The following is a 26,138-nucleotide window of genomic DNA, read 5'->3' as shown; positions in this document are numbered from 1 at the left end:
GGAAGAACATTTCTTCAGCTCAGCTATATCCCTCGTTTCTCCGAAAGAGAGATTCAAAACAGTTGGCCCCTGCACAGTGAAAATTATTTATAACAAAAGATAAGGTAATCTTTCTGGATGTTTTCTCGAAGCTCCAGAATTTTAGATTATTCTTCTAAATCTAAAGTTGAATGTTTGTTCCTATTTCTTGAAGTGCCTTTTAAACTTGAATGGTATTAACTTACTAGCAATTCTAAGGATGCTATTACGATGATGGCAGGTGATATTTCTTCTGATGTTTTTGAAAAATAGGAAATTAAGTACTCAGAACATTAAAATAAAATTAGAAGGTAAGTTTGCTATGGTAGTACATAGAAATTTAGCCTCCTGACTCCTGTTAATGGAAATAAAACTAAATCCCTTCCCTGCCACAGTGATCCTTTATCCCTAAGTGTTTAAAGTAACCATCTCAATTCCTGACTCAGCAAGTATGGTTTTTAAAAGCATTTCTTCACAGTTTTATTCAACACACTGTAACTTTATTTGTATAAATAATAAATAAAACTCCATTAAGGATTCTTTTTCTCTGTGTGTGGGGGGCGGGGGTGGGGGAGGGCAGTGTGCGTACATAATGAGGCTGTGTCTGTGCCTTAGCCACAGCTGAAGATCAGTCATTTCTTTCCAGTAAGTAACGGTTATACTTCACGACCCCTCATACCATTCCTATCTTTGATATCAAATTTACTCCCAGCTGAACAAGCAATTATATTTCCAAATTGTCCACTGAAACAGGAAAATAGGGAAAAGAAAGTGAAATACCCCAAGGGTAGATTAAGCTACAGAGATGGAGCTTGCAGTTCTCCCAGGGGAAGGGAGTGTCTGAGGAATTACAAAAGAGGCCCAAAGTAAGAGGACACATTAGCAAAAAGCTCTGGCTGTGACTTCACCTCTAGAAGCCCTGTGGCCTTAAGCACCTAAACATTTCTTAAAGATACTTTTTCTTCTATCAAATGGAGTAATAATGGGGTAAATAATACCTATTCTAGTAGTTTACTATGAGAAACAAATGAAATGATATATGAAATTATTTTGGAAACTAGCTGAAGAATGATAAAACATTGCATATCATATTCTGGAAATCTCCTTCTAGAAGCTTACTTTGCATATTACTTTTTGCCTTCTCCCACAAAGAAACTCTCTTAAGAAACCACTGTTTTCTGTAAGATAGAACATACCTTAGGGAACAGTAGCAGCTTGCATTTATACATAGAAATATATCATTAGAGATACAGACATTTTCATTATTAAACCATTATTTGTTTGTTTTTTAAGATTTATTTATTATTTATTTATTTTGTTTTTGGCTGCATCGGGTCTTAGTTGCGCCACGCAAGATCTTTGTTGAGGCATGCGGGATCTTTCATTGTGGCATGCGGGCTTCTCTCTAGTTGTGGCAGGCAGGCTCCAGGGCAGGTGGGCTCTGTAGTTGTGGCGCCTGTGTTCCAGAGCGCATGGGCTTTGTAGTTTGCGGCACGTGGGCTCTAGTTGAGACGCACGAGCTCAGTAGTTATGGCGTGTAGGCTTAGTTGCCCTGTGGCATGTGGGATATTAGTTCCCCAATCAGGAATCGAACCCGCGTTCCCTGCATTGGAAGGCGGATTCTTTACCACCGGACCACCAGGGAAGTCCCCGTTGTTTTTAATCATAATTTTAATTTTAAGTTGAATGAATTATTCCAATTAGAATCTTCAGATTCTGTTTCATTCTCCATCTCAGTCAAATAAATTCTTTCCTTTAGGGACAAAACTTTTAACAGGCTTTAAATATTCTAGAACTAGAATGGATATTCCCACCCACCCTGTACGGTATTTCTCTGATTAATAGGCACTGATGTTCGATTTTTTACATATATTAGTGATATTAAAAGTTTTCCTTATAGATAGATACAGTCTGTCATGCAGCAAGCCTCATGAATGTAGTGATTAGGAATATCTGTTAAACAAATCAGAACACTAGGAAAAATCGAGTAATAATATGTACCCTCAAGCTACCTTAAAGTATCATTTTATGACTTTTTATTATTATCTAGATCTACCAACCATCGCCTGCTTTCATAGGTTAGCTTTAGCCTTTGCCTAAATTATAGGAATTTGGCTTTGATGTAAGTAATCTGATAATATTGATAGCTTTAATTATTTCTGGTTTAGCAGCTTTCCAGTGTCAGTATAACCAAATAAAATTAGAATTTCCTCTTCCTGGAATAGATGATATCTGTTAGCTAAAGAGAGTAGCAAGTACCTAAGAGTCCCCTTTCTCTTGTTTTTTTACTTTAAATAAGTGTAAACTGTTGTCTCAGAGTTTATTCTTTCCTCAGGCATATCAACCTCCTTTCCTTTAGGAGGCTAATGTATTAATTCTACTGTCTGTTTGTAACCACATAGAAAGAATGTTATAAGTATATTAATTTTTTAAGTAAAATGAAAGAAAATTAATAAAAAATAGATTTGAGTGGTTAATTGGATTTTTTCATTTTCAAAGGGAAATAGGCTCTTTAGAATAAAGATTTTGAACCCAGGCAAACCTTGAAGGCCCATGTGTATTGTAGCAAATGGTAGGATTTCCTCATTTTTTTATGGATGGCGAAATAATAATCCACTGTGTGTGTATGTGTGTGTCTGTGTCTGTGTGTGTGTGTTTGTATCACAAATTTGTTATTCATTCATTCATTGCTGGATACTTAGATCGTTTCCATGTCTTGGCTACTGTATATAATGCTGCTATGAACATGGGGTTTTAGATATCTTTCCAACTGTTTTTGTTTCCTTTGGATATCTTCCCAGAAGTGGAATTGCTGGATCATATGGTAGTTCTATTTTTAATTTTTTGATGAACCTCCATACTGTTTTTCATAGTGACTGCACCAATTTACGTTCCCACCAACAGTGAGTTCACAAGAGTTCCCTTTTCTCCACATCTTCACTGGCATTTGTTATCTCTTCTCTTTTTGATGATAGCCATTCTGACATTCTGACGAGTGTGAGATGATATGTCATTGTGCTTTTATTTGCATTTCCCCAAAGACTGACTAGTGCTGTTGAGCTTCTTTTTATGTGCCTGTTGGCCATGGCCATCTTCTTTGGAAAAATGTCTCTTTAGGCCCTTTGCCCATTTTTAATTAGATTATTTTGTTATTTGCTATTGAGTTTAATGAGTTCTTTATATACTTTGGTTATTAACCCCTTATCAGATATATGGTTTGCAAATACTCTTTCCCATTCTATAGGTTGTCTTTTTACTTTGTCAATTTCTTTTGCTGGGTGAAAGCTTTTTAGTTTGATGTAGTCCCGCTTGTTTATTTTTTATTTTGTTGCTTGTGCTTTAGGTGTGATTTTAAAAAATTATTACCATGACCCATGTCAAGGAGCTTCTTTAGTGAGACCCTTTTTAAGAAACATAGAAAGTAGCATTGGAATTTTATCTTTATTTAAGTAGCCTTGATTGCAGCAATTTTTGTTCCTGTGCTTTAAGATGTATTTTAGAAACATACAATAAATTTCTTAAAACAAGTTTATACATCTTGTTAAAGAACCTTGCTGTTTTGGAAAAGTATGTATATTAGAATATTATTGCCCTCTCATTTGAAAATATTTTAGTAGGAAAACCATTTTAAAAACATATAGATTGGGCTTCCCTGGTGGCGCAGTGGTTGAGAGTCCGCCTGCCGATGCAGGGGACACGGGTTCGTGCCCCTGTCCGAGAAGATCCCACATGCCGCGGAGCAGCTGGGCCCGTGAGCCATGGCCGCTGAGCCTGTGCGTCCGGAGCCTGTGCTCCGCAACAGGAGAGGCCACAACAGTGAGAGGCCCGCGTACCGCAAAAAAAAAAAACACATATAGATTATATAAGTAAAGATTTCTAAACCCTATTGGTACAGAGATTTGTATTGATAAAATCTAAAGAGCAAAATCACATTTCACAGTGATTTTCTTTTTAATTTTTTATTTCAGCATTTATTTTAAAATGGCCAAATGGGTATGAAGAATACAATTTTAGATGAGAGTTCTCTTCTACTGATTAGGGTGCTCTCTCTAGAATGCTGATTTGTGTCTGTATAATTGGGTTGTATTTAATACCAGGGTAGCTCATATGGGATATCAAGACCATCTTTCAAGGATTATAACATGGAACAGGGGACACGGTACTTCTTTCTCCCCAGTTAAAGTACATAATTCACACAGCTAGAATGACATATGGAAATTGGTTATGGGAATTAGGCTAGTCTGTGTCATTGTGAATTGACTATATACACATAAACCTCAAACTGTTTTTAATGGTAGTCACTCAGTGAATATTTACTGAATGTAAGCTACCTAGCAGTCACTATGGTGGATCAATAGGTATCAAGATAGATAAACTCTGCTGTCAACCTGTTTAAAGTGGATTGAGAAAGTTGTGTTGTATCAATCAGGATTCATTAAAGGAAACAAACCATTGTACTTATATTTTAAATAGAAAATAATTTTGTGCAAAGAAGTTAGGTAATTCCTAGAATGTTTATAAAGATCGGAGTTGTAGAAGTCAGGCAACTACCACTGGAACTGTTGAGTTTAAGAACCAGCAGCCAAACCATGGTGGTGGCCCAGCGTGTAGAAGCTACACCTGCTACTGGGTACCTTTCATCGTTCATGAACATGCTGGAAAACCAAATTTTAAATATATAATACATCCATTATAACTTTTAAGCCTCATTTCTCCAAGATTTTGCTTGCCAGCAAAAGAAAACAGCAGAAAATGGTTTCCTCTTCACTTCCATTGCCTAGATCTTGCATGAGTGCATTTAATTAGCAGAATGGATTTTTGTATCCAATACCCTGACTACAAGAGATCTGGGAAGTACAGATTTTACCTTCTGGCTCATGCAATACAAGAAGGCCTCATTGAAGGAGGTGGGACTTGCATGCTGATTAACATTCTTTGCGTTAATTGGGAATGGGAATATATTTTGGAAGAAAAAAAGTAGCTGCCCATTTATTTTTATGGAACTTATGTTCTGGCTGAACAGAAAGGCTAACAACTAATTAAATAATTGATTTTAATTACATTGTATTAAATAATAAAGAGGCATTAAGTGCTAAAAGAAAGTAAAATTGGGAGGACGCTTAGCTAGCACAGTGACATTTAAGGTGAGATATGTACACAAAGCAAAGGACAGCAGAAGAATGTTCTAGGAAAAGTCTCTGACACCAGAAAAGCAATAGCACATTGAAGGATGTGGATAAAATCAGAGTGACTAAGAAACGTAGAGAATGATGGGGAGTGGTAGATGCCATGTTTATAGCATGAGTCTAATATTGTAGGCAAGGACCAGATTGTGAGGGCCCTGTTTATCATGTTACAGATCAGGTATTTTATCTTAAAAGAAATGGGTTATGATTAGAGAAGTTTGAGGAAGGGAGTGGCATGTCATTAACTGTATTCCCCTCAACTAATAATATAAAAATAAAATGACAATTTGAGCACACAAAACAAGTAATTTTCCTAACAGGGTTGTGCTTTTAAGAAAGATCACTACACACAGGCAGGGCAGGAGAGAATGGGAATACCAGTTAGAGATGTGGATTCATTGGGGCATATTTAGGAAATAGAATTGATTGACTTGGTAGTTAATGGGGTATGAAGGGTTGAGGAAGAGAGATCTGGAAGTTTTCTGGCTTCTAAAAGATGTCTGGCTTAATATTGTTGAATGGTTAGTTGGGTCATTTATGAGGAAAAAGTAGTAGAGAAGGATTACTTTGGAGGGAAGGGTACAGATCATGAATTCCATTTGGATGTGCTGAGATGAGGTGCCTGGGATACTTAGAGATGTAGAGTAAGCATCTGGATGGATATGTAAGTCTAATGTATCAGAAGCTCAGTCTGTTTTGGAGTGGGAAAACCATAGAAGTGGATATGAGTGGTAAAAGAGCCTACGACCAAGTCTTGAGGAATTCTGATATTTAATGATTAGAGGAGAATGAGCCAGCAGAGGAGCCTCCAAACACTGGAGTATACCCTGGAGTAAATGTCATAGAGGCCAAGGAAAAGAGCATTTCAAAGAGAGGAAAGAGATCATCTATACTGATTGCTGCAGTGAGTGGTCAAGTAATGTGAGGGCTGCAAAATACACTGTACATAGCCACGTGGAGGATATTGGTGACCTTATTCAGGGCCTTTTCACTCCCAGAGTGAAGAGCAAAAACTAGATTAAGCTGGCTGATGAATGTAGATTAAAGTGTAAACATCAATTTTGAGAACTTAATTTATATACAGAAGGAAAATGGATAGTATCTAGAAAATATGAAATAGTACTCAGAAAGGTAGACATACTATTTTTCTTTTCAAGGTGGAAATGATATGCTTATATTCTGTGGAAACTATTCAAGAGAGAGTGAAAAAGGATTGAAATTGATTGATTATTCATGTAGGAAAGGAAAGAGACCACAGATAACCTATAAGAGTCCTGAGAATTTTCAAGAGGCATGGGATCCAAAGAAGAAGTAGAGATTTTCCTTAAATAGGAGTTAGGGCACTACAGAAAGACAAATACCGTATGCTAACACTATATATGGAATTTAAGAAAAAAAATGTCATGAAGAATCTAGGAGTAAGACAGGAATAAAGACACAGACCTACTAGAGAATGGACTTGAGGATATGGGGAGGGGGAAGGGTAAGCTGTGACAAAGTGAGAGAGTGGCATGGACATGTATACACTACCAAATGTAAAATAGATAGCTAGTGGGAAGCAGCCGCATAGCACAGGGAGATCAGCTAGGTGCTTTGTGACCACCTAGAGGGGTGGGAGAGGGAGGGTGGGAGAGGGAGGGAGGGTGGGTGGGAGGGAGACGCAAGAGGGAAGAGATATGGGTACATATGTAGATGTATAACTGATTCACTTTGTTATAAAGCAGAAACTAACACACCATTGTAAAGCAATTATACTCCAATAAAGATGTAAAAAAAATAAATAAATAAATAATAAAATTTAAAAAAACAGAAGAGAAAGTTAGAGAGATGGGTTCTGATGCAAATAGGTTTTAGGTGTATGGCAGGAAGATAAGGGAGCTTCCTGTGACGTATTGTATTTTCCTTGTGAAGTAGTTGTTAAGGTCATTGTCTAAGAGTCAAGGATAACAAGGTGGTGAGAAGTTTGTGGAGAGCCAGTCAATGCGTAATGTAGACTTTGTGAGACATGTGACAACAAACTGACCATAAAGACATCACAGAATTGCTTTCCAACGTTAAGGGCTTGTTGAGATTGTGATCATGGATTTAGACTGGTCTCTAGTTGCCCTTGTATGTAATTTTTCTTAAGCATTAGCTACCTTGGGTCATCTGAGTTTGACATTCTACCAGTCTTATATGGCAAAAGGGCAGATGAGTTTAAGAAATTGTCAGGAATGTGATTAACATCTTGGACTGTGTTATCTGCACTGGAGGAAGAACCAGAATAAAGACTGGGGCAGGGATGGAGAGGGCGTGCTGCTGATGAATATTAAGAAAGTAGAGGAATTGTGATCTGGAAGTATCATTAATGATAAAGAGCTTAGAAAAAATTAGTTGGGCATGCTTGACATATAGGAATCTTTGGTCAGAAATTGAGGTGTTTGTACTAGCGATTTTGGTTTTGGAAGTAGTACAGTTGTGGGTTGATGACAGGCCTAGAATACAATCGTTGGGATGGCTAAGATGGGACAGAGGAGATGTCAGTGGAAATGAGGGTGTCAAGGAATTGAAGAGCGAGGGTTTTAGATGTCCACATGGAAAATACTGTCACCGAGGATCATGATAGGAAATGGGATAGACAGGAAGAGTAGGAGTCATATGTATGGAGTCTTCATTGGATAAGGTAGGGTAACAGGTGACATAGCAGATATACTGACCCTTAAAGGAACAGAGGTTTTTGTAAAAAGTTAGTACAGGCTGACCTGGAAATGGTGAGAGGGAAGAGAGAGATCATCCCCCACCACTTGAAAGATATGCATGGAAAACAAGAGTCCATGGAAAAGAGTCAAGTTTCAGTTAAGGCAGGGTGGGAGATGAGGTTGATATAGTTTCCTTATTACTGAGTGGCAGTTCCAGAGAATAGCGTGAAGAATTTCATACCTAAGGTGAAGAAATAGTAGAGGAAGTAGGGAACCGACTCAAGAGCGAAGAAATACCAAGTATTATGGGAGCAATAGTATAATAGGGCATTGGTTCCCCATTACCTGTTTCCATGGCAGCTGTCAGAATCAGAGTATCTGGAACTAAGACCCTAAAATTTTAACATGATCCTCAGAAGTTCTGATCATAGCTAGATTTTGTTGATCGTGTGAACAGATGGCTAATAGGCCTTATCCTGAGAACAGGGTGGGAGGTATGATGTGTTTCCTTCTGAAAGACTCATGGAACACAGAGCATTGCCATTCTTGGCTCTCTTGGTGTGGACGCCAGAGGAGCGATTTCAGATGTCTCGGTGATAAGGGTTTAAAGTGGAATAAGAGCTTTGAAAGAGAAAAAGAGAAAGGATGGGGAAAGATGATACTCCTTAGATCTCTAAACTCCCTTGTCAAAAGATAAGCCAGGTATTGGTTTATGCTCCTAACAATGTAAGCAGGTCCACTGATGAACTTTATAACTTTATTGAATGATAAAAATTGCACATACCAAAGATGAGGACTCTATAATATTTTTTCCGATATTGATAAGGCATACTCACTAGTAATTGTGAAAAAATAATGGTATCATTTGGGAGAAACCATTTGCCTCCTTCTGGTTAAATTTTAGTTTTTATAATGACTGTTAAGTTATTTCTTCCTAATGGATTTAAAATAATCCACATTAAAGCATACCTTATCAAGATAAATTACCTCAGAAGGCTTACAAAGGTCACTGAATTATTTATGCCATTTCTTATTGTTCTTTCATGCAGGGTTTGTAACTGAGCTGAAGGTCTTGTGTTAGTTCTGTATATTTTTTTATCTTATGGAGGAAAAAAACTAATTTGTTTTCTTTTAATATCTTCAGTTACTTGCTGTCAGTCTTCGTTCTTTAATCATGTATGTATTTGTGTTAGTTTGGAAGTCAACTTTGGGAAGTGGTTACATTTTAACCTTATTCATTTTAAAAAGTACTCATACTGATTTTCTGTGTCATAGGTAGGAAAAAGATATGTAAAGTCATAGAAGGAAGCTTGGGGCATGCTTTCACTAGGGGAAAAAATTTAGTAGCCTCTGTGTGCTAATGGATTCTTAGCAGTTGTCCATTCTATTCTAATTTTACTGACAATAAAGCCCTGTATGGGAAGTTCACTTGTGACAAGTGGAAATATAAAGACTGAGGAAAACAAGTTTACACAATTCTACTACACACCTGACTCCCTTTACCTTTCACAGCTGGTGTTCTTTTGTGCTGAATTTCTATGTATAGAGATACTTTATCCAGTGAGTATATAGTATTGGATCTCAAATGGCTTTCTCGGAGAATCCAATGCTCTGTTCAGACAATGTGAACAGGGTGAATTATACCCCTCCAGTCCTGCAGAGACTAACAAAGCCCGGACTCCAGGTATAGTTCACCCTGAAAAAACAGGTGGAAAACAACACCTGTTCTGATACTTGAGGAAGCAGCAGGCATCTTGTAATAAGTTTAGCTTCATAACTCATGGTCTTAACCATCTTTCTCCATTGATTTCTCCAAATAAAACTCCTATTAAAAACCTTCTTCCATTTATGTTTCTTTCAAGGGAAGGTTTTGTACAAACTGCCATTGTGTGTGTCTGCATGTGAGTTTCAGTATGAAAAAATTAGATCGTGTTAGTCACACTTTTATGTCTCATACTTTTTTCACTTAGTAATACATCGTGGAAATCTTTCCAGATCAACACTGAAAGATCTGATTCATTCTTTTAACAACGGCATAGTGTGCCCCAGTGTGGACATTATCTTAATTCATTTACCCAGTCTGTCTCGATGGATACTTTCGTTGTTTCTAATTATGTTGTATTGTAAACAGTGCTGCAGTAAACATTCTTGCTCACACTCTTGGCAGTTGCAGTGATGTCCACTGGGAAACTTCCTGGCAGTGGAATTTATTTATCAACACGGTACATGCATTTAAAATTTTGGTGAATGAGTGGTCCTGAATTGCCCACTGAAGAGATTGTTCCAACTTATATTTCCTGGAACAGTAACTTCCTCCCACCTAACTTTGCCAGCACTGAACAGCATTAGAGTTTTTGAGATTATGACAGATTAATAGGCAAAAAATGGTACTTCGTTATTATTTTGACTGGCATTTCTCTATGAGTGAAGCTGAGCATTTTTCATACTTGCCATTTGAATTTCTTTTTCTATAAATTGCATGTACTGTTATATGTATTACAAACATTTTTCCTACTTAATCTTTGATTTTTATTTTTTTTAATTTATGAATATTTTTACCATAATGAGATTTTTTTCAGTTTATTTACAGTATTTGGGCTTTGTCTTGCTTATAAAGATCGCACTCACTCATCATGATTTCCTCCAGCCCTTTTTTTTTTTTTTTTTTTTTTTTGCGGTATGCAGGCCTCTCACTGTTGTGGCCTCTCCCGTTGCGGAGCACAGGCTCCGGATGCACAGGCTCAGCGGCCGTGGCCCACTGGCCCAGCCGCTGTGCGGTATGTGGGATCTTCCCGGACCAGGGCACAAACCCGTGTCCCCTGCGTCGGCAGGCGACTCTCAACCACTGCACCACCAGGGAAGCCTTCCTCCAGCCCTTTTTAAGTTTTTAATTTTCATTATTAAATCTTTGATCCGTCTAGAACTTATTGCATATAGTAATGGTGTTGATTTGCAGTCTCCTCAGGACCTTTCTGGGTGTAATGTGAAACTGGCCCCAAAACACAGAGGACAAGGAAAGACTTAAGAAAGAGGCAGGCCACTCCAGATTGGTGGGTGGCAGGTTTAATAATTGAGGGAACTTATATACAAGTGGATCTCCGCACCCACCTGCCACAATCTTAAAAGTTTATATAGAGGCCTTAACGGGGTTTAGTCATGTGCACAGACAACACCTCATTTCTGTCTAAGGGCTGTGTCCTTGGGCAGCCTCTAAGTGAAGGCAAGCAGAGTGCACATTCCAAGGACAGGAGAAGGGATGAGGAGCCTCTGATTGCTTGGGCCCAGCTTGTGGGTCAAACTGGTGGTCACATCTTCTTGATGATCTCCCCCAGCAAATGCATTTCTGAATACTTCCTGTTTATTCTGTTGTTTTTAAAGTTTAATATAACATACCAAATTCTCACATTTGCCTGAGTCAGTTTCTGAACTTTGTTTTCTATTTCCTTGATCTTATTGTCTCTTCTCTGGTATCAAACTATTTTACTTATTTGTTTGTTTTTTTAACATCTTTATTGGAGTATAATTGCTTTACAATACTTATTTGTTTTTTTAATATTTTTAATATGTGATTGGGATAAGCATCCTGATTATTCTTCAATTTTAGAATTTTTCCTGGATATACAGGTTTACTTTTAAGGATGAACTTCAGTATCACTTCCAAGAAATAACGTTTATCTTTTAGTTGAGTTAGTGCATTGATTTACAGATTAAGTTACTGAGAATTGGTATTTTCACCAAATCAAGTTTTCCCATCTCAAAAGCAAAGCGTATCATTTCATTTCTTGAATGTCCTTCAGCAGTATAATAATGCTTTCTTCATGTAGGTGCTACCTATTTCTTGTTTTTTCGTTTTTGACGGCTTTTATAAATGTGCTATTTTCTTCCCTTTTATTTTCTAACAAGTTATTGTTTATATACAGAAAGACTTTTTAAAAATATTGATTTGGGGGACTGTCACCTTTCTGAATCAATCATTATTTTCGTTAGTAGTTTTTAATTAATCCTCAGTTTTCTAAATAAATGTTTATTTCATCTGCAACTAATAATTGCTTTGACCTCTTCTGTTCCAGTATTTCTACTTTTTATTATTTTCTCATGTCTAATTCCATTGTCTAGGACATTGGTAAGCTGATTGTAAACATCTTTGCCTTGTTCCTAACTTAAATTGATATACACCTAATGTTTTATGATTCAGTGTGATTTGAAATCGATGTTTTGTCACCTCTGCTCATCAAGATTGAATGTGATCTTTTGTGAGACTTCAGTGCCTGGAGATGATCATACGTTTTTTCTCCTTTGACTTATTAATAAATATGTTAATATATTTATAGGTATAGTGCCCTTGCATTCTGGGGTTTAATTTACTTAGTTGTGGTATATTGTTTTAATGCACTGGTGAATTCTGTTTTCTAAAACTCTTTACTATTTGGATTAATATTCTTAAGAGAGATTTCTCTATTGTATTCTGTTTTCTGCTGCTTTATCAGGTTTTAATATCAGTGCTATTACACTGCCTCTGTAAGATTAATTTTTAGACTTCTATTTCTGTGCTCTAGGGCCTCTTAGTAACACTAGAATTAATTTGTCTTTAAAAAGTATGAAAGCCTAGATGTTAGCCTTTACATTTTCTTCCATTGCTTTTATTATAATTTTCTATCACTTTTAATACAAATGTTAGTAACATTTTCCTAGAAAATCATCTGTTCCAAACATTTTTAATAATGGAATATATTGAATTTTTCAGAATACTCTTCTGATTCTTTAAAATTGTGATATATTTCTGAACACTTCTTTTTCACATTACTAATTTTGTGTCTTTGTGCTTGTGCTGTTGTGTTTGTTTTCCACTATGTATCTCCTTTTACTTAAAGCCTAGACATTAAGTATTTTAAGCCTGCAAACATATGGTGTCTGTCACACTCCTCAACTCCCCTATTGTAGCTCAAAATCAGCCATAGACAATATGTAAACAAACTGATATGGCTGTGTTTCAATAAAACTTTATTTACAAAACAGGCAGTGGGCACATAATTTGCCAACTCCTGCTGTCCAGTAATAGACATTGTCTATTTTTTTTTTTTTAAATTAGAGTTTTTATGTTTACTTATCAATTTCACATCTTAAAAATCAGATTCTATTTTAACTTTATTAGGGCATTTCTCCTTTTTTCCTTGGCTTTGTTATATTTTTTTATAGATTTATGAATTAGATGCTTGATTTACTTATTTATTATATTCTTATTTAGTTATATAAGTATTTCAAGTATGATGTTTTCTGAGAGCACAACTTTACTCTATCCTATAAATTAGGGATGGGGAACAGATCAGGGGGTGCCAGGAGTTGTAAGTGGGGAGGGTTTAACTATAAAGGAATAACAAGAGAATTTAAGGGGGGTAAAGGAACAGTTTTGTATCCTGATTATTATGGTGGTTACACAATTTGAACATATGCCAAAATTCGTAGGACTGTACACCAAAGTGGAAAGAGAATTTTACTGTATGATAATTTTTTAAATAAGATTTTAAAACATACTCATCCCTGGGCCTCCTCCCCAGGATTTCTTGTTTATTTGTCCTGTGAACTAGGCTAGATCACAAATGGCAGATTCAGATTCAAAGACAGTTGAGAGCCTGCCAATGCAGGGGACATGGGTTCCAGCCCTGGTCTGGGAAGATCCCACATGCCGGGGAGCAACTGGGCCCATGAGCCACAATTAACTGAGCCTGCGCGTCTGGAGCCTGTGCTCCGCAACAAGAGAGCCCACGATAGTGAGAGGCCCGCGCGCTGCGATGAAGAGTGGCCCCCGCTTGCCGCAACTAGAGAAAGCCCTCGCCCAGAAACGAAGACCCAACACAGCCATAAATAAATAAATAAATTAAAAAAAAAAAAAAAAAAAGACAGTTGAGAATGAACAACCCAGTCTTATTTTAAGATTGTTGTCACTTCATGTCTCTAATGAATCAATAAAAAAGCAATGCACAGAATGTGAGCAGGAATAGAGACAAAGGCGAAGTGACTCCTGGCACTTCTTGGTTGCTTACAGAGAACAAGCTGGTTGAACCCACCTGGTCAGAGTTGGAGGTGATGTGTCAGCACCCCATGATCTACCTGCTACCTTATAAGAATATTTTTCACCGCAGTTACATATTTCCTGCGTTCATCTTCTTACTGTGTCACTGGTGTCACAAGCCAAGTCTTACCTCAACTGGATGTTGACTGAGAATCTTCATTTATAACAAGCACATCAGGATATTCCAGCGCAGGGGTCCACGGACAGCAGATTCACCCAAAACAAAGAGCCATCCAGCAGTATGATTTTTTTCTGACTGTCTCCAAGCAGTATTTTTTAGTTTCCTCTGTTAGCTCTGAATGTTCACTCATGAATATTAGCGAAGAAATGAAGTAGGTGAAGTGTTTTTCCTTCTTCTACCTTGACCCCACGAGGGAGTTCTGTTATATGCAAATATATGCAAATACTCCATAACGTGGAGCCCGTATTTGTGAGACTGACAGTAACACACGTCTGAAAAGATGGAAGTTAAGGCAATACGATCCAAATGTAGTTAATAATAAAGTGTATTTATACAATTATTTCTAAGAGGCTGACCACAGGGCACAAAAATGAAATAATACCCTTCCCTTGAAACTTAATGAAGATAACTTTTTTGTGTATATGTGTATTTTGCTTGGGACTCAACAAGGCTCAAAATTCTAAGTTGTTATTTACTTGGCTGGCCACTAGATGGTGCGGTTTGTTAATGTTTTCCCTTCCATTTTATGTCTGTAGCAGATTTCATGGAGCGCAGTTTTCTTAGACCATTTTCATAGTTAATTATTATTAATTTAGAAGTTAAAAATTTTAAGTAACCTTAGAGATAATCAGTGTGACTGTACTAGAACCCCATTCCCTGCCAGTGTAGTGCTCCTTACGTGAAAACTATGGAAAACGCTGTTTCAAAAGAAGCTATCAAGATGTTGACAGTGAAATTTCCAGAGCAGTGGCAAATAAGCACAGGATGTGATGCCCAAACAGAAGCTTTGACTATATGAACACTTTTGTTAATCCGTAGTCTTTAATTTTGCAGAAAAAAATTTCCCCGTTGTACAGTGAGTCGTCAGTGAATTTTGTAAGATCTGCTGTGGCACTTATACAGATTGCAGATAAGTGGACCATATCCCACATCTGAGGTCAGACCAGGCCAAAGAACAGACCTCAGAAGCGAAGTTAGTATATTCAGGGCAGATGTAAAGTTGAGGAGCTAAGACAGGTGGCCGGTGCCCTCCTGTCAGAGATCAGCAGGAACACAGGTGTCGGGGAAGCACAGTTGGGTTTATTGGCTCTTACTATGAGAAGGAGCGCATGTCCCGCGGAACCAGGGGCATCTCAGTAAGGGGGAAAGGCTTCCAAGACAGTGGGTCTGGAACAGAAAGTGTAAAGACCCTGAGGCGGGTGTGGATTTGTCAAAACAAACAAAAAAAAAGGTTGGGGGGCACTTAAGAGAAAAAGCCAGCTCTTGTGTCTGGCCTGAGTAAGTAAGTGAGGTTCAGAAATGGGAATGATTTCTGTAGGTCTTGCATCCTAAGGACTCTGGCCTTTACTCTGAATGAGTTGGAAGCCACTGAGATTTATGCTTATTTTTAATAGAGTTTTTTTAAAGGATAGGAAGTAGGTAATACTGATTGATTGCAAGAAGAGGACACCTGAGTGAAAGAGACACTTGCTTTTGCCTTCTTTCCTTTTGGATTTTGTGCCATGTTCAGGGTTACCTGTTTTTTAAGATAGAGGAAATACAATTTTTAATGATTTTGTGTAAAGCATTATATACTAAGACTTAGTAAGACCTTAAGATACTTAAAAATAATTCTGTGCTCTCTTTGATAAACTCATTCAAGAGATGATAAATAACAATGGCTTTTAAATGCTAAATAACACTTTTATGTTTTGTTGATACCTACTCTAGGTGCAAAAGTCAAGAAATAAACAAGTACGAGAATTATTTCCAGATGGTTTTAGTATTCATCATGCAGGAATACTTCGGCAGGACAGAAATTTGGTTGAAAGCTTGTTTTTTAATGGGCATATCAAAGTCCTAGTCTGTACAGCTACATTAGCCTGGGGTGTCAATCTTCCTGCTCATGCTGTTATTATTAAGGTGAGAGCTTACCTTCCTTTGCGCATGGATTTGTGGTATCTTAAAACAAACCTGTGGATTGATTTATTTGAAAATATTGATTTGGCTGCTTCAGTGACTTTGAATGTTATTTATATAAGGTCAGAACTATATTCTCCAAAAGAATCTAGTTTATATTGTGAAAATTTAATGCTATCACAGATGATGAAAGGATTAGTTAAAGTACACTTTTGAGATCTTGCCATATTTGCCTAATTTCAGTATTCAGCTCATCAGGATTATGTTTGTGTGTGTTTATGTAAATTTTTATTAACTTTTCCTCATCTAGGGAACACAAATATATGCTGCAAAAAGAGGCTCCTTTGTTGACCTTGGAATTTTAGATGTCATGCAGATATTTGGTCGAGCTGGAAGACCACAATTTGACAAATTTGGGGAAGGAATCATCATAACAACCCATGATAAACTCAGCCATTACCTCTCTTTGCTCACTCAACAAAACCCAATTGAGAGTCAGTTTCTGGAAAGCCTTGCAGATAACCTAAATGCAGAGGTAAGATCTAATGAGTTAAAGGTTGGAATAGAATCATCAGGTTCAAGAAGGACCAAGAAAAATAAAGTTTGAGTTGATTGCTATTTCATGGTATTTAATAATAGATTTTATTTCATATGCAGTCATAAGACACAAGAGGTGGAATGGCAATATTATTGATTAGTTCAGAGCAATATAGAATGCAAATGATAACTGATAAGAGCTCATTGCTTAAAGACTATACTTTTAAATCATGAGGTTTTTTTATAGGACAGAAATCTAACCAAAGCTATACAAACTAGGGAAACAGAAATAGCAGTAACAACAACTATATTTGTATTGCACTTTAATAAAGTTTATTATGAAGTATTTTATAAAGTTTTTATAAGGTTAATAATGCTCTTCTGTCTTAGATCATTTGATTAACTTTGCTATAGAAAATATGATTGCTTAAATTGAGCTACAGTATTATAGTTTATTTCGTGTGTGATGTGTGTTTGTGGTTTTTTTTTTTTTTTTTTTTTTACTCAGGATTACTTTTATTGTTTTAATTCTAGAATTTTCAACCATAACAACCATTCACAAATAGTTATAGGTTAGCTTTACATGTAAAACCTTCCAGTAAATACTCTGGAGAAGAGCAAGCACATATGAGTTTAGTCCCTATACTTTAAGATCTTAAAATAAAATTATCACAGTAACTTATGTTGACCACCTTTCTACCATTGTGTAAAATAATATTTTTGTTATACCTTTGATTTTCAGGAGACGTATGCTTTAAGGCCAAATTTTACTGGACCCTATCAGAATTCTGACTGACATCACATGTTAGGAATTCAGTTAGGCTCAAACATTTACATTAAAAAGCCGCAGTCAAGATAAACCTTGACATTTTCATACACTGCTAAAAAAGAAAATTATTTCCTTTTCTCAGAGGTACAAACATAACACTTTCACTAATAAGACTCTGTAGATAAGAAATTAATGTCACCTATGAGAGCAGTTTCACAGGTGACTTGTATAGTCACCATTATTGTGTTAAGATTTAAATAGCAGACCCTGGAAGCCTAGATAACATCTTAACTGGTAAAGAGGGTGAACATTCTTAAGAGTCTGTGTGTCAAACAATCAAATGAGGTTTTGCTGTTTTCACCGCATTTTTAATTGTTGCTCTGTCATCCAACACTTTCCTACTTCTTTCCTATATCCCTTCTTACCATTAAAATTGACTCAAACAAGTTTTGAAAGTAGGTGGGTTATAACTATTAAATAAATGAATAAGTGAAATATTTGAACTGAAATATTACAGAAATTTCACTTATATTCTATTCATGTTATTTAGAAGTCTTTTTAGAGGATGAAAAACACACTCAGTATGCACTTTCCTCTGTTAAGGAGTGTATAGTCCAAAAGGGGAGAAAAAGACACAAAAACACAGTGCAATAATGTTGGTGAGTAATAAGTTCTAAAGAAGGATTCAGTAGAAGGAGAAAATACTTTTGGCCCCAGCTTATCAGGAAAGGCTTTGTTCATGAAGGTGGTAAATCTGGGTTCAGAAGGTTAGGTAAGGTTTAGAAGATCTAGTTGGAAGTTAGAAAAAAATCATGAAAGATGCTGGTTTCTAGTAGCATAATTACAAGAAAGTGAAAACGATTAGGAAATGAATTATGATATTAGGAATATCTCCAAAGGAAATATATCTCAGTTTCAATCCTCATTACCTACTATGATGGCATGGTTTAAATACTTAGGTCTTGGTCATGGGTCACCAGCATCTATGATGGAATAGTCTAATGTACAAAGATAGTAATAGTAATGTACAAAGATAGTAATAGTAATCCTTCAGTGGACTGAGAACGTGCAAACCTTCTGGGTGCTTTTTGTATATTCTCTCAGTACTGCTACTAAGGAGATATTATTGTCCTCAGAGAGATAGGTAACTGACCAAAGGTCATTCAACTACTAACTTTTGGAGCTAGTATTCAAACGCAGGTCTTTTTAACTACAAACTTAGTCTTATTATAGCCTAGATTTCTGATATATAAAATATAGTAACTTAAAGGTGAATACATTTCTCTATATTAATCAACCTACCATTTGCCTTCTTCTAAGGCCAGGAGTAAATATTTTCCAATTGTAGTAATAATTTCTCTGATTTACAATAAAAAGCAAGGCTGTTTTATATAATTTTTCTAGAAAAGCATATCAAGAAAGACTACATCTTTGTAAACTTAGAATTATTTTCCTTGATAGCTTTTTGTAAGTGGTAAATTAAACACAAAATGGTGATGTTTTTATGCAGAAGACACAGGTGGGTAAAATACTTCTCTGGTCTTCAAGAAATTCTTTTTCTTAGGGACTATAATAAAATAAATGAAACTATTTGGTCAAGCCCTGAGAAATAAAAAATCAATTGTAGCCCATAGATTCACCTCATATTCATAAAATACTTATTAGGGTTTGTCATTTTCAGAGATGTCAACTAACTGTAATGATAATTCCATTTAATGCCATAAATGGCGTTCAAAAAATGAAACATATACCTTGAAATTTTTAGGTAATATGGTGAAGTATAGCCATTGCCAAAATTTCTTTATCATATTTTGTCTACTAGACTAGCTCCCATTTAAAGTAAATTTTCTTCTTAAGGAAACAAACTCCCTTAAATTATAGTTGAGTGTGAAATTAAATTTGGTAATCTGTGGAAGCCAAGTGTGAAATTAGTTTATGAAATGAATGTGTGCTGTGCTCTTAAGGTAATGGATTTTTAAGTCTTTAGACTCCGAAAATCTTTGCAAGACTGTACAGCAGCAGTGATCAACATCAAGGACACGTTAGACTAGGAATGTTGCCCATCCTAATATCTTGGATAACACTAGTTTAGAAGAACTGGAGAAAGTATCATATTAAGCTATCATTTTAATGCAGACATTTTATGAGACATCTTTGCTGATTGATGCCTAATGGGGCTGACTCCTGAATGCTAATTAATGCCAAAGCTCACAAGTCCCAGCCCTGTATAAAGCCTTTTAATTTTTCACTGAGAGAAACACTGAAGCATGTTTGAGGCTTATTAAAATTTATTCAGCAGACATTACTGGGTATTGTTTCACGGTTTCACCTGTGAAACTGTTCTCTCATAGGTGACATTAATTTCTTATCTATTCTGTGCCAGTCCCCTATGGTCCATACTTTAAAATGTATTAATCTTTCTATAATCTTACGTACATTCTTTGTTCAGAGTTCCTCCCATCTCCGCAGGGCATAGTACAAACACTTTGTCCTTGGATTTAAGGCCTCAACAGTCTGACACCTTCCCAGTTCTGGCTCTGGTTACTTTCCAGCACAGGTCTTCTGCTCTAGACAGTCCCTTACTCTACTCACGTCACCTATAAAGTGCCAATCTTCTCATGTATAAAATAGGAATAATATCACTAGATTGTTGTGAAAATTTAACAAACACCTGTGCCAAGTTGTTATTCAGTACAGAATTGTAGTTACATTATCTTATAGTCCCTTTAACCTCAGCCCCAATCATACTTACTACCCGCACTCAAATTTTAGTGGAATAAGTAAATGAATGGTGGCATAAGTGGTGTTTTCATACAGTTACTAAAGGGGTTTGTGTATACATATGTATTTATATACATATGATTATTATATTTGCTTGTTTAGTTTTATATGATTTCAACTAACTTTTTGAAAAACACATGCAAATAAACAATTAAGATAACCTTAATGACTAAAGTTTTAATAGGTAAATTAGATACAAAGTGATACTTTGAGCCTTACTTCTAAATTACCAGATTTGGGGTAGTTTTCCCCCCCCTCTTTTACTTAGAGCATAAAGCTGTATTACACTATATACTAATGGCACTTTTATAAGTTTCACATGTTAGGTGTTTTTCTTTCAAAGCATTTTTGAATACGTATTATGTCCTAAGCACTGTGAATAATGGTTTCATAGATGTCATCTTAATTTGTCACATGTATCTCACCTATAAGACTACAGACTTCTTGAGACCAGGAACCATGCTCTATTTATTGCCATATCCATTGTACTTTATACTTTACATAGTGCAGTCTTGTTACTGACTTCCTATATGATTATTGAGATGAGTGAGTAAATTTCAGAGAGATACTGTGAAAAATACTTGTTTTATAAAAGGCTTCTGTACTAAGTAGCCACTAGACCACAAATATTTGTAAGTAAATTTTTGTTTTTGTCACTAGGTGGCATTCAAAGATTAATCTCACAACATAATGTACCATTATAAATTTACATCCATTTTTCTGAGTAGTCTTTTCCTTTTTGGTGAACATTTGGGAGACTTGCATTACTTGATCCAGTTTTTGGTACCTATTTCATCTTTTCCTTTATTCTTCTCACTACCTGGCAATAGGTAATTATTTATTATTGTTAATTTACTGAGTCTGATTTTGAAAGTATAATAATAGCAAGCTTATTTTATCCTTTATAAAATTTTCTACTCTTAGGAGTTGTGTGGTGTTGTTTTAAAATATCTGTAAGTCATAAGGGGATTAACACAATTTGGCTGTCAAATAATAGAATCACAAATGGAGGACGCTGTCGCATTTTAAGCCATATCATCAAACTAGTTTCCTTTGCCTAAGCAGACTAGAAAATGTTTAACTGCGTTACTTGTTAATATTTAGGAAGTGTTGTAGAACTAACTCCTTAGCTAAATTTTAGTTCTTGTTACTCTTTATTTTGTGGAAACTCTTACAGTTCACATTTTAGGAAGTGTATGTTTACTTATATTGTGGGTGGTTTAGTCATTTGTAAATACATTAATGTATTTACTTATATTGTGGGTGGTTTAGTCATTTGTAAATACATTAATGTAAATTTATTTTTTCCAGCTTTATGAAGATATAATTGCCATATGACATTGTAAATTTAAGTTGTACAATGCAATAATTTGACACACATATGTATTTGTGAAATGTTTACCACAATAAAGTTAGTAAACACATCCTTCACCTCACATAATAACCATTTTGTTTTGTTGTTATGATGAGAGCATTAAAGCTCTACTCTTATATCAGCTTTCAAGTACACAGTACAGTATGATTAACTGCAGTCACCATGCTGTACATTAGATCCTCAGAACTTACTCATCTTACGCCTAAAAGTTTGTACCCTTTAACCAACGTCTCCTTATGTCCCCTACCCCTCAACTCCTGGCTACCTCCTTTCTGTTCTTTGTTTCTTTGAGTTTGATGTTTTTAGATTATTTGTATAAGGGAGATCATACACTATTTGTCTTTCTCTGTCTGACATATTTCAAGACAGTGTGATTTTTAAAGTAAATAGAATCTGCCTTACCATTTATTTACTTTTGGTCATTTTTTTTAAAGGACAAATAGTATGGTGTAATATTGCTATATGTCATCTTCAACTAACTAAAGATATCTAAGCATTTGCATACCTATTTTACAAAATTAGATATACAGAATTTAAATTATAATTTGAGAATGAAGCAAACATTAAGGTTTATATTTTCTTTACTATTTAGTACTTAAATAAGAGGATTTATTTTTCCTTCTTTTCTCCTAAAATTTGGTTATTTAGATAGGGATCATCACTTCTCCTTTGATTAAAGTATTAAGAGGTTAAAAAAATTTTTTTCAGTTACAGATTCAGAAAAAATTATTCAACTGTGAAGTTTCACAACTTGGATAAATTTGTTAATTAAAATGAACACTCTTAAGTATAAAAGCACAATGACTGCATATAGATCCAGTGGCTAAAGAAATGTATTTTTAAGAAAACTTTTCACTGCAATTCTGGCTTAAGGTCATTTTCTAACATTTCCCTTTATTACACAGATTTTATATGTTATTGTTGTGTTTTAAAATAATTAACCTTTGGTTTCATTAAATTAACATGTTATAAAGCTACATTAAAATGCTATGTTAAAAATTATATTTTCTTTCAGAATATAATCTAAAGAATTACCCAGTGTTTATTATAATTCAAAAGTATAAATATCTGTTTTTTCCATAGGTTGTTTTAAGTTTACCAATAAAAAATTAAAACCACTCCCTGTTCTTGTATGATCTTTTTAAAGTGTATGTATTATTAATATGTATAAATCCCAATAAAATATGATTTTGTTTTATGCAAAAATTACTGCATTTACCATTGTATTTATATTATATATTTATACTAGCTATGCTGCAAATGGGTATCTTTAGAGGAAAAAACTACTAATGTTTTGCTCTTTGTGATTTTGGTAATGACAGTATACAAAATCACAACAAAGAGGGATAGAATCAGCAATATTATGTTGTTTTGATTGTGGTGCAGTCACATTTAAAACTGTCAGTAATGTTGTCACATAAAATGAAACCAAAATTTAAAAGAAACAAAAAGAAGAAGAAAAATTAATGAATACCAAAATGTTTATAATACTATATGGAATAAAATTCAAATGGGAAAGCTAATCAAATGCCATAATAATAAGTAAAGTTTGGGAAGATAGCATTTCCAATGTACTGTTCTCAATTAAGTGAGGCAGGACTGATTTTTAATTAATTGGAGAAACATCATGTCCAATAATTGTGCTTACCTTCTTTTAAATACAGCATAATGATATATTTTAAAATATATATTTTAAAAACTTAACTTTCAACAAAATGGTCTTTGATGTAATGTTTATATTCAACTTTAATGCATTAGTTTAACTTTTGTTATGTTTTTGATTGGCAGATTGCTCTGGGAACAGTTACTAATGTGGAGGAAGCAGTGAAGTGGATAAGTTACACTTATCTTTATGTACGGATGAGAGCAAATCCATTAGTGTATGGCATCAGTCACAAGGCTTATCAGGTAGAAAACTCATTTACTAAAAAAAAAGTCAGACCTCCTTTTTAGTTCTGTAATCCTTTCATGATATGAGGATAAATATTTGCTACTTCTGCTCATCTGAAAAGATTTAGGTACCTGGAAGAAAAACAAAGAGCTTTAATCTTTTTTAGAAAATACTAAGGAAAATTAAATTTGTCCCTGGTAATCATTTCACTTTCTTTATAAATTGTTATTATCAATTTACTGCTCAGATAAGTTTCCATTTGATATTAGTATTTTGCTATGTTTTTTTAACTATATTTTTTAAATTTAGTTTTTAGAATAAACCAGACATGAGGAAACTTAAAAACCACTTTTAATGATAGGCTTATATTATATACAGTATATTCTTCTTATCAAGTCCTTCTAAGCCTTTGTTTCTAAATTAAAAGATAGCATTAATGAGTTACTATCTTAACAGTTTGGAGGCTGGATCAGTTCTGCTGTGCACATAGACTGAGAATCAGATGCATGTGGTCACAGCTCTTCCTATAAACTTCACAGCTGTGTGGTCCACATAGCTTACAGATTCTGTGAGATCTTGTCTTTTCTTTAGAACTCTGCTTTATACCCTGTAAATGCTCCCTAATTACAGATAAAATCCAGTTGTTGTCTAATGAAAATACGATTTTACCACCATCATATCGATATTCATTAGTGTTAAATCAAAATTAGCAAAGAAGTTGAATTTAACTTGGAATTATAGTTTTCCTCTATTTACTAATAATGATAATTTTGTGTGTGTGTGTGTGTGTACCATTTTGTATCAAAGCAGTTGCCTTTTTTTTATCTTTCCTTTTCATATACAGTAACTTTGACCATGGGAAAATTGAAACTTAAGATTTAGGAGGGGAAAAAAAGAAGAAAAATAGCAGCAGCAACTAGTTATGAAGCTGTTCATCTGAAATCATTTGGTTTTTATACTTAGGTTTACTGTAGATGGGGGAATTCAACTACCTTTATTCTTCTTCTCAGTTAAAATCTGTGCTAATCTTCAAATGGATATCTTTTACAACCAGATCGCTCTCAGTTATAAAATGTAGGTGTATTGTAACCTGTACCTTTATAAATTTTAAAGAATAAGGCACTAGCTATTCTTATTACAAATGTGGGTTTTGTGAAAAGAGTCAATGGCACTATGAAAATATTCTGAAGGGGTAAAGGAAGACCAAACACAACATGTATTTTTTCATGGGCTAAGGCATCTCAAATCTTGGGACAAGATAAACACATCAGTTGATTTTTGTTTAAGTACCAGGTTAATATCGGAAGTCATTTTTTTATAATTTTCTAGTATAAAAAGTGGGTGTTTTTCCTTTCTGAGATACAAAGTTTTACAACCTTCACAGTTCAGAGAATCTTACCTTTTTATTTTTTTGACCTAAGTGTTTTTATTTTATTACTCAATAAGAATGTGTAGCCACAAAACTCATGTGAATTAACACAGATCATGTAGTTTAATTCTTTTTAATGGTTTAATAATATGTGATTAATAAAACGGTTTCATAAGATGAGCCTGAAATATACAGTATGTTACCTACAGAAAATATTTAAGCCTTTTTGTATTTGCTAATTTGACTGGGTTCCATCTTACTTCCCTACAGTTGATTTTCCTTTGCCTCATTATGATTTGCTCATTTATTTTAGCTATATTTGATGCATGAATAAGCTGCCATAAAAATCTAAGTTAGAACAAGTGGTAGGAGTATTAACTCATTAATTGATTTCTAAAGTATTTATACTTCCCCCTTCCCCCCTTTAAAGGTCATACTTCATTTTATAGCTATAAATATATACATATATTTATATACACACACACATCATAGTAACAGGAATGTTTGTTAATATCTTGTGTTAAATGTCCTTTCTGCTTAGAAAAATACTGTAATAATTTCTAAACTATTCAGAAATTCATTGTCAAATTGATTTTACTCTTTGCTTCTACTACCATTATAGGCAGAATGGGTTTTCCCATCAACAGTTATAAAAACTGCTAGAACACTAAAACCATGCTTTTGAAAGGATGACTTTTAATTTATTTTTGTATACCTTTATTTGAACAGAGGAGAGCATTCTCACTATCATTTCTCTAAATAGGACTGTGGTTTGATATTTTTAAATTCTTATTTATTTTAGTGTGGGAGGGAGAAAGCAGTGATTTTTTTTCATGTATCTAATTCCTAATCCTTATTAATCTTAAAGATTATAAGACTATACAGGAATTTTAGATTCTAAAATATTACTATCTGAAGATAATATACAGATTAATAATTTTAGTTAATTTTAAAGCTTTCTTTATTTAATGGAATAAAGTATTTTCTAATTATGTCCTATCTTTTAAAAAAAGTGCATTCTTTTAAAATTATAATAAAAAATTTATACTAACTAAAGCATCAACAGAAAATTTTAATTTCCATAACAGGAAATGATGACTCTGCAAATGATGACTCTCTGAAGAATTATTCAAGTGTTTTTCTTTCCTATAGATTGACCCAACATTAGCAAAGCATCGAGAACAGTTGGTCATTGAAGTTGGACGGAAACTAGACAAAGCTCGGATGATTCGTTTTGAGGAACGAACTGGATATTTTTCCTCAACTGATTTGGGTAGAACTGCCAGCCACTACTATATTAAATACAGCACTATTGAGGTAGTATACTGAGTGGAACAAACAGAATAATATGTTTGTCTTTAGATGCAAATACTTTCTAGACTTC

General features: G+C 34.8%; 1 protein-coding gene across 1 annotated transcript in view; it reads left to right on the top strand.

The window, feature by feature from the left end:
• ASCC3 (activating signal cointegrator 1 complex subunit 3) overlaps positions 1–26,138 on the top strand; it is a 325,470-nt gene that overhangs the window by 165,040 nt on the left and 134,292 nt on the right. The window contains exons 15-18 of the mRNA XM_081251559.1: positions 15,844–16,035; positions 16,343–16,567; positions 23,283–23,402; positions 25,907–26,071. Of these exons, the coding sequence (XP_081107685.1) occupies positions 15,844–16,035; positions 16,343–16,567; positions 23,283–23,402; positions 25,907–26,071 (702 nt within the window). The remainder of the gene's footprint in view (positions 1–15,843; positions 16,036–16,342; positions 16,568–23,282; positions 23,403–25,906; positions 26,072–26,138) is intronic.

This window comes from Mesoplodon bidens, assembly GCF_964165515.1.
Source record: "Mesoplodon bidens genome assembly, chromosome: 12".
Lineage (NCBI taxonomy): Eukaryota > Metazoa > Chordata > Mammalia > Artiodactyla > Ziphiidae > Mesoplodon > Mesoplodon bidens.
This window is presented reverse-complemented; position numbering and strand designations above follow the sequence as displayed.